Source organism: Hydra viridissima, unplaced genomic scaffold (genome assembly GCF_058129835.1).
Source record: "Hydra viridissima isolate aposymbiotic clone 2 unplaced genomic scaffold, HvirCarnegie_v1 scaffold_14, whole genome shotgun sequence".
NCBI lineage: Eukaryota > Metazoa > Cnidaria > Hydrozoa > Anthoathecata > Hydridae > Hydra > Hydra viridissima.
In genome coordinates this window covers 6,900,608-6,915,412 of record NW_028324313.1, presented here as the reverse complement: position 1 = coordinate 6,915,412, position 14,805 = coordinate 6,900,608, and the positions used below count along the sequence as shown (strand labels likewise).

Genomic DNA, 14,805 nt, shown 5'->3' with positions numbered 1-14,805 from the left:
TTCTATTGCTGCTCAAATTTGCTTTCATGTAAAGTTTTTTCAAGCTTGTTATTCTTGAGCCATTCCACGGTTTATTTTGTACTCATCTTGAATATTTTAACTGTTTATTTATAAACAAAGCTTTTCTGTTATAATGATAATAATTTGCTCGCTTATTCCCATTTTGAATTACTTTTTAGCGTAATTTAACGCGATTTATTAACAATTTTATTGTTGAGAAACTTTAATTTTCATAAAAATTCCTGAGGAGGAGATGTTTTAAACTCAATCTCTAAGAAACTTAAGGGTTTCAAAAATTAACTGTTTATATTTAATATTGATTAATTTAGAGAGTTAAGAAATTTTAGCAAAAATTGAAAGTCATATAAAAGTGTTAATTTTAGATGAAATTAACACTTTATGACAAAGAACTTAAAGATATATTTTTTACAGAAAGTCAAACGAATTTGACGGGGTGACAAAAAATAAAAAAAGGCATTAATTTGGTTCCAGTGTTCGCCAAATTCCCCTCCTCCAACATTTTAAAATTTTTGATAAATATGAATTGTACATTCATTTACCACTTTCTCATCAAACTGACACAAAAAAAGGTTGAATTAAATCTTATTTTACATTCTTTTTGCGTAATTCTGTAAAAAAACACTTCAAAAAAAGTTTGTTAAGAATAAAGGAAAAAAAAAAGTTGGCTTTATTCCAACGTTTCTTTCCTGCGTTTATTTTTAACGTAAACGAAGACAAACTTTTGGCAAATGTTAGGCAAAGATGGAAAGTTCATTTTAGACCTAACTTTAACACTTTTATTTAATTATTGTTTGTACTGCACGTTTTTTAGTGCAAAAATGGTGAACTTTGGTAGGGGTGGCGGTTACTGAGTGTTTTACCCTATTTACTTTATTCAACTATAAGGTGTAAGCGTAAGCTTCTCTTGAAATTCTTGTTTCAATCATTCTACAACATGAAGTTCTGCTAGAGATTAAAGCGGGTAAATGCGAAAAAGAGGGGGTTAATATAGGTAAACTTGAAATAGTTTTATGATTGAATAATCAAGAGATAAAATTTTAGTTTAAGCAAATGATGAATAAAATGTATTAACATCTTATTTCATAGAATGGTGCATTTGGAAATAAATAACATAACGGATGCAAATGACAATTTTCAGAGAACTCTGCACAGCTCCCCTGCATACTTTAAATTTTTTTTTTCGTGATCCACTTGATTTATGCACACAAAAATAACACTGCAATTTGGTGTTTTTGAAATAGGAATTTTAAGGCGATAAACATCTCACGATATAGAATGATCGAAACATAATTTAAATGAAATATATCCGTATCTAATTTTATATTATTAGAAAATAACTTGTCATAATGACAGGATGAAGTAAAACCGAAAATGATAATCAGGACATGTTCATCGTTTACAATATGATCGAAAAACTTACATTTGAGGAAACAGCAGTTTTGCGTATTGTGTAGATAGTAATCACAATGGTTAACTGTGCTGAAAAATTCTATGATTGGTCGAGTCACAGCTTTCTGAGTAAATTATGATTTGGTGTCTTTACTTCAACTCATAAACTTTAAAAAGTGAGTTAGTGCACCACGTATTAAGACGATCTAGTTTAAAAAAGCAATTAAATTTCATATAAAAGGAAGACAGACGTTTCGAGGAATAATGGTCGTTACCTTTTATTATGTTAATCCTATCAAAGTTTTACACAATATTAAGCTTCAATCATCTTACTTTAGATAAAATATTCTCTCTCTATTTTTTTAGTAAAAGATCTTGCATTTTAAATTAGTGCAACTTGAATCATCAACTAAAAATGCGTTATTTTACTAGTATTCTTTCTTCTTACATTTGATTGTTATAGCTGATACCGAAAGGTTTTAGCAACCATATTAGTTATCTTGGCAGTCCAAAATTGAATATGTTTGAAAATGTTTAAATTCTTTAAAAAAAGTCTGTTAGACCTTTTAAGTAAAAACTTTCAAACTTTTGAAGCGCAGTAAGCCACGGGTACCCTGAAGGTGACTTAAGACCTTATGTCATATCCCATAAATTATTTTTTTTGATTTTGAAAGTAATCCATTTGTACATTCCAAAACTGTCAACATTTAAATTCTTTTATGGTAGCTTTTCGAGAAAACTTAGTTACAATACTTGTTTAATCTAGAGGTTATTACCCCTCTGACTCATACTAAGACCCCTGAGAGTGGATCAAATGGCCATATAAAATTTGTTTGGTTATTTGTGCTATTGTATTGACACTTTGGGATCGGATTTAGAAATAATTTCTGATAAAAACTTGGGTTTTTTAGTTTGAATATAGACAAATTTATAATGTTTTTAAAGTTAGTTTTTTTTATTGAAGAAGATAAGATAAATTTACAGGAATAGAGTGGTTTTATAGAATGATCTTGGAATTTGAGATAAAAAGTTCTAAGTAAATTAGTTTTTTTTCTAAAAAAGAAATATTTACTAAAGCATAAATACTACATTTAACTAAAATGAAAATCCTTGATTAGTGCTCTCAACAAGTTTTTTTTAATTAGTTTGAGAAGTTTGTCTACTATGCCTAGCAAAATATGTAAGCCTGGTATATTGGCAATTGATAAGATCTTCATTGTTACATTTCCAGTCAATAAAGGAGGATTAACTACGTAACTAAAATATTTAGCTTTTGCAATGTTTCCTCCAGTAGCCATCCATTTGTTATACCATTCACACAAAGAAGTTAGAGAATATGACTCAGCTCTCAGCATACTAGGTAATTCTGTTTCGAAAAATGGACAAGGATACTTCGAAGCTGCTGACTGCTTTCCAACCATCAGCAGAAGAATCTTTAGATCTTCTGAAATAGAGTAAACCAGAGAGTTAAGTTTTAATTTATCCAACAACATTTTTATGTTTGCTTAGTTTTCATCAATAGAGGGTAATACAGCCAAATCTAAAGTTTTGTGAACACTAGTAAACTTAAAATCTTTTTATCCATACTCATCAGAATATTTCAGTCTTTTCTTTACACTTGAATGTGCATCAAGCTCTGGCTTCAATGTTATTGATAAGGTAACCTTTAGATAGCCTTGCCCTCCATCTACCCCAACTAAAACATCTACATTATCTGGTTCAAGAGATCTATGTTGTAAAACTGTTGCAACAAACTCATCAGCATTTATGCTCAGCATCAAACAAAGACAATAGATTTTTATTTTCTTTTGTTAACTTTTTGGAAAAACAAGACTCAACAGATTTTCTGCCTCCATTCACTCTTATAAATTGAGCAATCTCTAGCATCTTATAGTCACTAGTAAATTGGATACAAATGTTTAAAAAAATGAACGTTTTTTAAAGTAATGTATATTTTTTGAATTCTGTAGTAAACAATTTATATCTTGCATGAAGTTTTCTTTGTAGTTGTTTCAGCTTTGAGAGAGAAAAGTAAGGTGTTTTTGGTTCAACTACTCCAACAGAAACAACAAGTCTCTTAGGGCCAAAGGTGTTCAATTTTATCTCTGTGTCATTGGTTACTAAATTGTTGATTGTGGTTTATAAAAATTTTCCTTTAGTTACGGGTGAGGTAGATAGTACAATATGCGCCAAATTCTTTTGCTTAGCTAACTTTGTGCAAGGATGCTTAACACCTTTTCCTATAAATTGAAAACAGCTTCTAAAAAGAACAAAGTATTCATTGGTTGAAGAAAAAATCACATTATTTTGAATGTGATCTATATCTTTATTAGTTTCACATGAAACCATTGGTGGAGGAGTTGCCATTTTAGTACCATTTGTACGCCTATTAACACAAATAAAACATTCACATTTCCCACCTCGAATAACTCTAGTATTAAGACCTAAAAGTAACAAGAAATTAGTTTTTAAAATGTAAAACAAAATATTATTTATAAGCAAAATAATAATAATGAAAAAATTAAATAGTTTTTATTGACTTATTTTTAATTAGAAAAAACATACCTTCGTACTTAGGTCGAGCGGTAAATAAAAAGCTTTTTGAATCTGCTTTTTCTAAACTCACTAGATTTTTTCTACAATTTGAACATAACATTTTAGGCAGATCAGGGTTTTCAACAGAGAAGTTTTCCCAAAAAAATCACTTGATAGGATTTTCATAACTTTTTCCTTTTTGTGGGCATGAATTACTGCATTTGGTTTGAATGCATCTTAAATCATTGCCTTTTTTCAAACAGCATATACAAAAACATTTTAAAAACTCGTTATGATCTTAAGCAAAGTATGGCATTTCTTTTCTTTTCTTGAGAAATAATTTATATATTTTCAAATTAATTACTTACTTTAAAATAATTACTGTGTATTCAAATTGAAATACACAGTAATTTTATAATTATACTCGCTGTTATAACTAAAGTCTTCATTATTATTAAGTCTTTTGTTGACAACAAATATAAGCCAATCGGAAACTAATAAATATTATTATCACCAATCGCGTGGTTGCAATTAGAGAAAGTAAACAGCTATAATGGCCGATGGAAAAATATTATTTTAATGTTAAAACATCGTTATTTATAAAACTTCTTACTAAGTTTTCTCGAAAAGCTACCATAAAAGGATTTAAATGTTGATAGTTTTGATATGTACTTATAGACTACTTTCAAAATCAAAAAAAAAAAATTAATGGGATATGTTATAAGGTCTTAGGTCACCTTCAGGGTACCCGTGAAGCCTCATGATATGTAGAACCTGGGGCCTAGTTTTATTTTAAAACAAGGGTTTTATCCAATAATTGGATAAATTGGACAATTATTGTCTCAAAGCGAAAAATACCTCTCGTCTAGCGGGAAAGACCAACCTTAGCTCGTTATATTTCTCAATCAATATATTTAGAAGTAATCAATATATTTCGTGTTAATAAAAATGTTACAAAAAACACAGATCATTTCAAATAGTATTTTTCTAATAAAACCCAAGGACTTTCTCAGTTCTTAAGAGATTCGGTATCAAAAGCAAAAAAAAAAAAAAAAAAAAAATTAAAAAATAGCTCTGTTTTTCCCTTTTAAAACTTCATAAAACGTTCTCTTACATTTTCATTTTGATTGTTAACTAAATATTTTGATACTAAGAAATAATCCCTCATAAACTTGAGCAATTATAGAGAAGCCTCTCGTTCTGGTTTAGAGCCAGCAGTATCACTCAACACTATCAAAACAGGATTCATTTTAAAAGCCAAAAAAGTCTATGCAAATACATTAAAGTATGTATATTACAAGTAATTAAAGGCAAACACATAGTTACATTTCTCATTTAGAGTATTGTCATTATTACTATTATTGTTGTTGTTGCTGTTGTTGCTGTTGTTGTTGTTAGTATTTTTAACTCAAACTCATATCTAACATGTAGTCAAGTATTACCAATTAAACTGTAGTTTTGTTTGAACTAGAAAAAAAATCTAACCGTCATACTAATCAATTACTTATTTGAATTATATGCCATCTACCTAAACTAAAATGATTTCCAAGTAATGATTTCTTACTTATCTGCATAGGATTATTTCTCTTTTTTGGACCATTTTTTAAAATTGCAACTATAAAACTTTTTATCTTAGAACTCAGTGAATCTGTGTAATAACCTCTTGATGCTCAACAGATGCTCCTGTACAATTTAATATAGGAGCATCTTAAAGGGTTCTTTTAGGAATCCTGTTACCTAGTATATCTACAATCAGTTAATAGAATTACAATTTTTAAAATTATCTTTTAGAATTTAATTATGCAATCTTCCCATGTTACCATTTGAATTTTGTCAGGATTTAACAGTTATGAATTCACATCATTAGTAAGTATGGATTTATATTATTGTTGTAATTATATATAAGGAGTTATATCTATCAATTTTCAAATGCTCTGGTTGTAAAAAAAATCTTTTTATGGTATGACTTTTGATATGATAATTTTCTTAACAAATTTTTATTAAAATGTCAAATTTTGAAAATATGGTACACTTCTAAAAGGCTCTAAATTTTAAACACATGCTATTTACCAGTAAAAAAAAGTTTAATCTCAAATACTGCTACTTAAAATTGAACAATTTTAAAATGTCTTCAAAGCTATATATATATATATATATATATATATATATATATATATATATATATATATATATATATATATATATATATATATATATATATATATATATATATATATATATATATATATATATATATATATAACTCTAAATTTATGCAAGCCTAAAAACTTTAAACATTAACTTTAATTGCTCTTTTAAATATAGCAAACTAATTTTGGGTCTTTTTTTTTCAACATCAAAAATAAAATCCTTCCAAGGTTCACAATATGTTATCAGAAATGCAAAAAAATACAGAACATTTATTTCATAATAAATCACCAATAGTTAACAGTGGCTTTGGTTGTTATTGGCCTACTGGAGGTTACTTAGCTCTTTTTCTTTTACACTTGAGCTGTTTTTTAAACCTTTTTCTTAGTTCTACTGTAAAACAAATCAGCTGCAACCTAACTCTTTTATCTGCCACTTCAATTGCAGTTCAAATCCATAATTTCTACATAATTTCTTACTGCCACTGCAAGTAACCCCAACTCATTTATACCATGCACTGGTATTTGTATTGCTATTGGCATTAATTCTAGTAATCCTGATATGACTCTGCTATTATCCCACTAAAGGAACCTTACAGTGCTTCCCTAAAATCTTTAAATAGTGGGGAAGGGACATTGAATGTCATCCCCAAGGACTATCTCTGCCCAGTGCCCCTTTAAAAACACTTCTGGCCCTTGTTAAACTTCTAATCTGTGCCCTGAAACTAAGAACAAATAATATTCTTCTTGGATGTTTGATTTAAAATGTAAATTAAATGTGGAAAATGCAGAAATAGCCCTTATTTCCATAAATGTTAAAAACCTAAATTCATAAAACCTTCAATATTGATATTTCAGGTTTAACTTTTTTTTTTAATAACTAGCAAGTGTTCAAAATTTGAGAGATTTTGGAGAATGATCCATGAGATTTTCTTAATCAAAATATGATTAAAGTTCTAGATATAGAAAAACCAAGGCTATATTGTTTACTCTTCTAATGAATGATTAAAATGTCTACTTTTTTTTTAGTGTTTTTTTCATCAAAAAAGTTGAATGATAAATGTCTAAGTCCTCTGTTTTCATCGAATTATGATCCTCAGAACAATAAGCACTTTTATAATGAGAAAATGTACTTTAGATCAAAAATGGAAGATCAATTAGGAAAGTATTGTTTGCATTCTGAAGCTTTCAATAAAATTGAGTGTAGTAATCTTTTGGAAAACAAGTTGTTAACAAAATTTACTGTTGGTTTAGAAAATTTGGAATGTATGAGGTCTTCCTTAAATATTCATAAAAATTTCAAATGTGAAAGTTATGTAATAAAAGGAAAGAAAAAAAAGATTCTGCCAATTGAACAAAAGCTTATGCCAACCAATCAGCATTTTTTTAAAAAAACTGAACAAAAACCAATACCACTAACCGATCAACATTATCTTAAAAAATCTGATGCCGAACTTCAGCCCTGCATTTACCGTATATCTCCAATACATGGTTCTTTTGCAGAAAAGTCCAAATTCACAAAAAGCAACTTGTGTGAAAGAGGAAAAAAACAAGTAAAAAATATTTTATTTGAAAATAAAGCAAAAGGAGTTTTAGGTTTATTTCTTGCTGATGGTAAAATTGCTAAAGGTGACAGCAATTTTCTGCCTATGTCAGCATGTAACAAGCAAATACATTCTATTATTGATAAAGAAATTAGTTTCAACAAAAAATTAGCTCATCAAAAGCTGAAAAACGATTGTGATGCAGCTGTTAAGAAGTATGCCGATGCTGCTCAGATTGCAAATGAGTTGGCTTTGAGAAAAGAGAAAAATATCAGTATGATACAGAATTATATTAAAAGACATAAGATTTTAGTTAAATCTTTACATAAGGCTAAAGAAGATTATAGTTTTGCACTAAACTTTAACAGCCAGAATGCTTCAATTACAAATATTTTGAAGCAACGGGATAGATCAAAGTTGATTGAATGTATGCAAAACTTCCATTTTAATCATGTAAAAGGTTTGAACCAAAAAATACATGTGAAGAAAGATGTGGTCAAAATAAAGCAGATGGATTTGCACTGAAACAGTGAAGATAACATGTATTTATCATCATTTGCACATACCATAAAAGTTCATGGACATTTTAAATATTTTAGTTACATTATTGCGAATTTTTAATTAAGTTTGATTCTTTGAAGCTACTATTTTTTAAACAAATGAGAATAAAAAATTTCTTTGTTTTTGTTGAGAATCTTGAATTTTTAGAAAAAAATATTAAAATGTTTGAAGGTTATTTACAAAATTTTGGACAAGCATATATATATATTTATGCTGCATCATTGTTTGATGAGTTGATGTCTAAATTGTAAAGCAGCTATAAAAATGTAAATAAATAAATTTTGTTTAGCTTTTTATTTTAATTTACATACATACATACATACATACATACATACATACATACATACATACATACATACATACATACATACATACATACATACATACATACATACATACATACATACATACATACATACATACATACGTACGTACATACATACATACATACATGTTGTTGGTTCAGTTCTGTAATGAATAATAAACTGTTTTTTTATAAAAGGTCAATGCACATCACAAAGGTTCAAAGCAATAATCATTTTTTTAATAAGTAGTAGTTAAAATGAGCCTTGGTTTAATTTTATCAAGGTCAGCTTTTCAAACATTGTGTCAGATTCATCTGAATGTTTCAATATATCCTGCAATGCTAAAAAGGTGCTACACAGCTACTGACAAAGGAATTGCTGTATTGTATCTGATAAAAAATTTCTTCACTATGTGGTAAGCATTGCTGTTGAAGCAGTGTATATTATACAGTTTGTATTTGATAAAAAGAATGGGACTTGGAATGATAACATTACATTACTCAGTGACATCAGCTCATGACTATTGAGTATTGAGTATCAGTAGTTAGTTATCATTAAATAGGTGGTATCTGCATCATCTGTATGGAGTTGTTGACAAATAAAGCTGCTGCAGTGTTGTTATAACTATTTTCATTAGTGCTAACAGCTGGTGTTCCTGAGCTGTCTCATTCAGACTTCTTGTCCAAGTTGTTTGCTAATATTGTTGCAGAACTAATCAACAACTGGGTTATACTTTCACGAGAAGTTTGGTTAAATCACTTCAACTTAAAACTTAGGTGTGACACTGCAACCAAATTAATTTCATTTCTGCCAATCTTTGGCAGTTTCAGTGCATCTGCTATAAGGTTCAACTTAACTTTCAATTCCAAGATCCTTCATATTTATTTTTATTTAGCATGTCGTCACCCTGGGGAGCAGCAATTTTTTATTAACACAGATTTTAGCTTCTTTATCAAAAGCCTTGCTGCTATAATTTACTTGAACTCAGGGTCAGGTCAAGTTGTGCACATCACATTACTTTAGCTATTCTATCATATGTGTAAATGGGTGAACCAACAACATGAAAGAGCAGCTGGAATTCTTTTCAGGTTTGTTAATAGTCAATTAACTGTCAAAACCCATGAAACCCATGAAACTTTTGTTATTAATAGTCCAATATCAGTCATTGTACATTCAGTATTTGATACGCTAAGCTCATTATGCAATTGAGATATCACTTGATCATACTGTGCATTGATTCAGTCAGGTAAAGTTTTTTGTGACATTACTTTAGCTCCTTGGGCCAGGCTCAAGTGAGTAAAAGTGCCACAAACATTTTTTTACTGTGCTTAATGGTAACATTAAATCAATAATGGAATCTAACTGTCAATTTTACTTTGTCAATTCTAATTGGATGTGACAAACAGCTTAATCTGAATTGCTCTTTTACCCTTGTCATCATTAAAATTGTGTTTGCTCTATTGTTTGCTGTTGTTGCCAAACTTCTCTTTTTTGTATCTCATTTTCTGACCAGTGATCTTTCTTCAATCTGGATATAAAAGAAATAGTGTTCTCTGTTTTTTTTTACTTTCACAATAAAAACTTCTAATCCAATATTTAAAAGAAAAACAAATAATATTATTAACCCTCAAATGCCACAAAAAAATTGTTAGTTGCATTTTTGGCTCCTAATAGCTAATTGTTGATGCAATCAACACATCTGGCAATAACTTTGTCTTATTCTTAAATTACTTTGAAAAATTACATCAAGAATAACTATCAAACTTTTATCATTGGTGATATAGTTTATATGTTAGCAATACAAATAACAAAGATGACAAGCAAATTAGACTAGGCAAACAATACCTGTAGAAAAATAAACATAAAATTGGCAAATTTTTGGTACAATAAAAAAATTTTGAAGATTAATGAAAATGATTTAAATATGATTTTAAGGCTTCAAAATTACTAAATCATATATATATATATATATATATATATATATATATATATATATATATATATATATATATATACATATATATATATATATATATATATATATATATATATATATATATATATATATATATATTATAGACTTATAGACATATTTATAAATATCCTCAGTTGTATTTTCAATGTTCTTATTGTATTAATTGTTTTTATTGAGGAAACTAATTTAAAAAAGTCTTCTGAGAAGTTTTTGTTTATGTAAGTGCTTTCATTTGTTTTATTTGTTTTTGTGGGTGTGGGAGAGGGAACAAGGGTGGCAGTGGGCGGGTGTGTGTGTATTAATAATGGTGTTATGGTGTTGTAAATCTCTATTATTTTTTTTTTAGTACAAATTTATAAAAAATCTTTTACCGGTAGGTTTGTTTGTTCTAGTAGGGATCAGAATATTGCTTTAATTGAGAAACAATGTCGTGATCAGATACAGGCTTTTACTAGATGTGTAGAATTCAACCCTGAGACATGGCAAACTATTTGTTCGACAGAAAAACAGGAGTTAACTAAATGCTCGTCGGAGAAGTAATTATTCTTCATTTATTAGCTTTATTTTATTATTTTTCCTTCATTTTTTAGAATGTTGAGGAAATTTATCTTATTAGTTATAAAAATTATCTTTGTTTATATTAGTCCTGTGATCCGCTTGATTAATACAAAGTGCAAAAAAGAATTCCGTAATTACGATAATTGCTTACGGGACAATCGAACACAGCTTTACAACTGCCTGGAATCATTGGATATATTTAACATTTGCGCTGCTCGCACTGTTAAAGACTATGAAAGTTCAGAAGGGCTTAAAAATAAATTTACCTAAAAGCGCAAATCAGAATGAATTGCTGTAAATTCGAGTTATTCCTATAATTAAAGCTTTTTTATTGAATTTTTTGTTTCTTTTTGTCAGTGTTTTTGCTAATAAACATTTTTTTAGCAATCTACTTGTAATTGACAATTAAGAAAGCTTTTGGAGGAGTTTATTCAGCCCTTAAATGAGTATAGCTTTAAAATCTTTAGCTAACCACATTGTTGGACGAAACAACATAATGATGGTCCGCAAAATTCCACATTTACGAAGAAAATTTAGTCTGATTAGTAACGATTTGAAGAAAACTTAGTCTGATTAGTAACAAATAGTAGAATTTGTTATAAGATTTTTTAAAATATAATTTCGGGGAACACAAGGTATTTTAATCGCTTTTGTAACGTGAGGCTGTAAAAAGATGTCGTTAGAGTGTATTTTCTAAAAGCGTCCTAAAGATATCTCTTATAGACATTTGTTACTTTATTCTTTATTTATTTTGTCACTTTATTCTTTATTTATTTATTTGTATTACATTTATTTGCTCATTAATGCATTTTCTAATTTTATGAAATATCATTTTTGATTATTAGGATATTAAAAGTTATTTATGAAATATCTTTTTTCGTTATTAGACTATTAAAAATTATTTTTAAATCTTACAAGAAATTTTAGTCCTTTATCTATACATTTATGTCATGACACTCAGTATCCCCCTGTGAGGCGAATAAGGCCATTTTAAATATGGTCAAAATTGAGAAAATAATTTCACTTGATACCGTGGTGTGACCTAACAAAGTCCTATGCTTTAAGAAAGTCCTAATTTAAGAAATGACAAATTTTGTATATATAAAAGAGACGTTTGCGGGAACTTAGTTGTTTTAACTAGATATCTAGTTAGATAAAATAACTAAATTTTTTTTTCTAAATGTTTATTGGAGTTGTTTCACTATTTGGTAATTTCCAGATCCACGGATATTAGGAAAATCTATATACGAAAGATCGCCGTGATTTAATCGGACTAAAATGAAAATAGAACCTGAGTTTTTCCGTTTCTGAGAAATAATTATTTTTCCACCTTCACATTTTTATCTCGTTTGGTGTAGCTCAGCATACTGAACATGAAAGTGACGTTGCTTATTTGCCATCAATCATAGCAACGAATCATGGCAACATGATGAATGATAATATTATTGCACACAGTTGGTTCAACAGATGTAAATTTTATAAATAATTCTCCATTCCTGAGAACTTCAGCTGTTTCCTTTATAAATTTTAAACAGACAGGACGATAGTTTGTTGTTGGTTTACTGTTAAATGAAATAATTTTTTGGACCATGAAACCCTTTTAGCTTTAACAGCATGATACATATTAGAAACAGACTTCGCATTCCAGGCGTCTGATATTATCAAGACTGTATAGTTATAAATGGACTGGCCGGTGGAACCATTAAATACAATTTTATATTGAAGGGCAAAACAACTCTGCGTTTCGAGGCCTGGTGACTATAGAACTTCCTCCCGTGCATTTTTTTTATTTCTGATGAATGATTTTCGAATTTTATGTTGCAACAAAAATGTTGCATTTAATTATCATAACTTCATCAGTCAAACCACAATCCTTTAAAATTGCTTTTGTTACAGAGTATGAAGTAATAACAAAGCAAGTCACATAAGGCCAACTTTATTTCATTAAGAGTTAAATTGCAATTTTAAAAGTTCAAATGATTTTTTCTCTGCCATGTTCTTTTTTTTTTCATTTCAAAATCAGTTTTTGGGTTTTATTTTCATCATTAAGTTTTTTAATTTTATTGGTAATAAGGGATCAATAGACGTCCAGTTTTGAGCATGTATCTTAAATAGATCATTGAGAACATTCGATGGAAAAAAACGTTTTTTATTTTCATTTTTTAAGAAATATTATTAAAAGTAGAGTTCCTTGAATTTAATGGTTACTTTAGTTATCTTAGTATTTATTACTTTAGCTATCTTACATTTACTTAGTATATTTTCTAAAAAATGGAACTAAAATTGACTTAAAGTATTGATCCAGCCAGGTTGCATTTTCAGTACTGGAATGTAACTTAAAATGATATGTAGTTCTTAATTGGCGCGTATTGAGGAACGAAAGTGTTTTAGAGCGTCTTTTGAAAGATTTTTAACGTAGAAAATTACACATATTTCATAAGCTTTAATGTATATGATTGGTTTCAAAAAATCTTGGCGCATTCAGATAATTTTTTTTTTTTTTTTCTTCAATAAACTTTTAAAAAATAGTCATAATTGAAAAGGACAATTTTTTTATGGCACGGCAGGAAAATTATTCCTCTAAAACAACTTCACAAAAAGTTATTCATTACTTTTAACTAACTCAATTTTATCAAGTGTAAAAAAACAAAAAATTCAAAAAATATTCGCTTAAAGTTTAAAATTGATATCTGTTCTAACTTCAAACCCACGGTTTATCGTAACTAGTTTTCTAACTAGTGTTGCTTGATTATTTATTAAAAAGGTTGCATTAAAATTACTAATGACCAGCAAGTCTTGTTTTTTTTTTTTTTTTATTGAGATTTTTAAAAAATCTTAACATTATACATAGAAATGGGTGGGAAACTAGTAAGCGAAGTAGTGGCAAAAAATAGGTGTGAAGGAGAGCTCCAGGATTAGCAATAGAGAAATAACAAGTAAATTACTTACTTCAGAGAGAATTCCGAGAGAATAACAATAAAATACCAATGAAAACATTAAAAAAAGAGATTTTTTTAAAGCTAGAAATTATTTACTTAGAAAATAGCTGCTGTTAGAAAATTGATCATAATGGTCATTACACAGGGCTCAGAAGCATAAGGTGGCGTAAGGAGAATATTGCTTGGGCATATTTAAATCTGGAAGCAACCAATAAGAAGGAAAAGCAAAGTTTTTGTTGAAAGAATTAAATTTGATAAGTTGAACTGCTTTTTAGTACAAGGTTGAAGGGTGACGCGAAACGAGGCCTGATATTTTGAGCTGCTTTAACTTTAATGGAGTAGGTTTGTGTAAAAATATCCATGCAGGTCGAATTAACTAACATATCTACATAGAAACACTAGAGAACTTTGCGATTGAAGAGAATGAAAGCGGTTTCAACGCAAAATGGCTCCTTTTAACACAGCTCGCAAAGTATGAATCTTGAATGAAAATAATTGAAATAAATCTAATGTCTCGGTCAGATCAATCACTGGATTTGAATCCAATCGAATCTATTTTGAGTTCTATAAGTAGTCTAAAACAAAAACTAAATATTATTGGTGAAGAAGTCTAGTAAACGTTGCAAAAATTTGAGGTGCCAAAATGGGGGGGGGGGGGTTAAATATTTTAAATATATAATTGTTTTAATATTTGTTGTTGTTGCACCAATTTTTATTTATCTTGATTTTTATGGGTTTATTTTATTGTGTTCCTTATTCAAATATAATTGCATTATATTATGACACAGTGTAATTTAAGATTTATTTAAGGACAATTTTTTTGAAAATAAA

General features: G+C 28.5%; 3 protein-coding genes across 4 annotated transcripts; 2 read left to right on the top strand and 1 right to left on the bottom strand.

Moving 5' to 3' along the window:
* Positions 1-2,443: 2,443 nt before the first annotated feature.
* LOC149879084 (uncharacterized) lies at positions 2,444-4,577 on the bottom strand. Its single transcript, XM_090071572.1, has 2 exons — positions 3,976-4,577; positions 2,444-3,854 (listed from the first exon to the last, which is right to left on the bottom strand). Exons 1-2 carry the CDS (start codon positions 4,064-4,066, stop codon positions 3,550-3,552), a joined length of 396 nt encoding a protein of 131 aa, XP_089927698.1. The 5' UTR covers positions 4,067-4,577; the 3' UTR covers positions 2,444-3,549.
* A 142-nt stretch (positions 4,578-4,719) lies between these two features.
* On the top strand, positions 4,720-8,485 carry LOC149879083 (uncharacterized). Of its 2 annotated transcripts, XM_090071570.1 has the most exons (4): positions 4,720-4,865; positions 5,155-5,230; positions 5,737-5,811; positions 7,122-8,485. In XM_090071570.1, coding segments are annotated over exons 3-4 (1,041 nt in total). In that variant the 5' UTR covers positions 4,720-4,865; positions 5,155-5,230; positions 5,737-5,810; the 3' UTR covers positions 8,162-8,485. The 2 variants fall into 2 exon arrangements, with proteins under 2 accessions (XP_089927696.1, XP_089927697.1); XM_090071571.1 differs by having other exon boundaries at positions 4,777-5,230; positions 7,231-8,485.
* A 2,098-nt stretch (positions 8,486-10,583) lies between these two features.
* On the top strand, positions 10,584-11,371 carry LOC145181970 (coiled-coil-helix-coiled-coil-helix domain-containing protein 5-like). Its single transcript, XM_090071573.1, has 3 exons — positions 10,584-10,695; positions 10,873-11,013; positions 11,122-11,371. Coding segments are annotated over exons 1-3 (327 nt in total). The 5' UTR covers positions 10,584-10,693; the 3' UTR covers positions 11,306-11,371.
* The last annotated feature ends 3,434 nt before the right edge of the window (positions 11,372-14,805 follow it).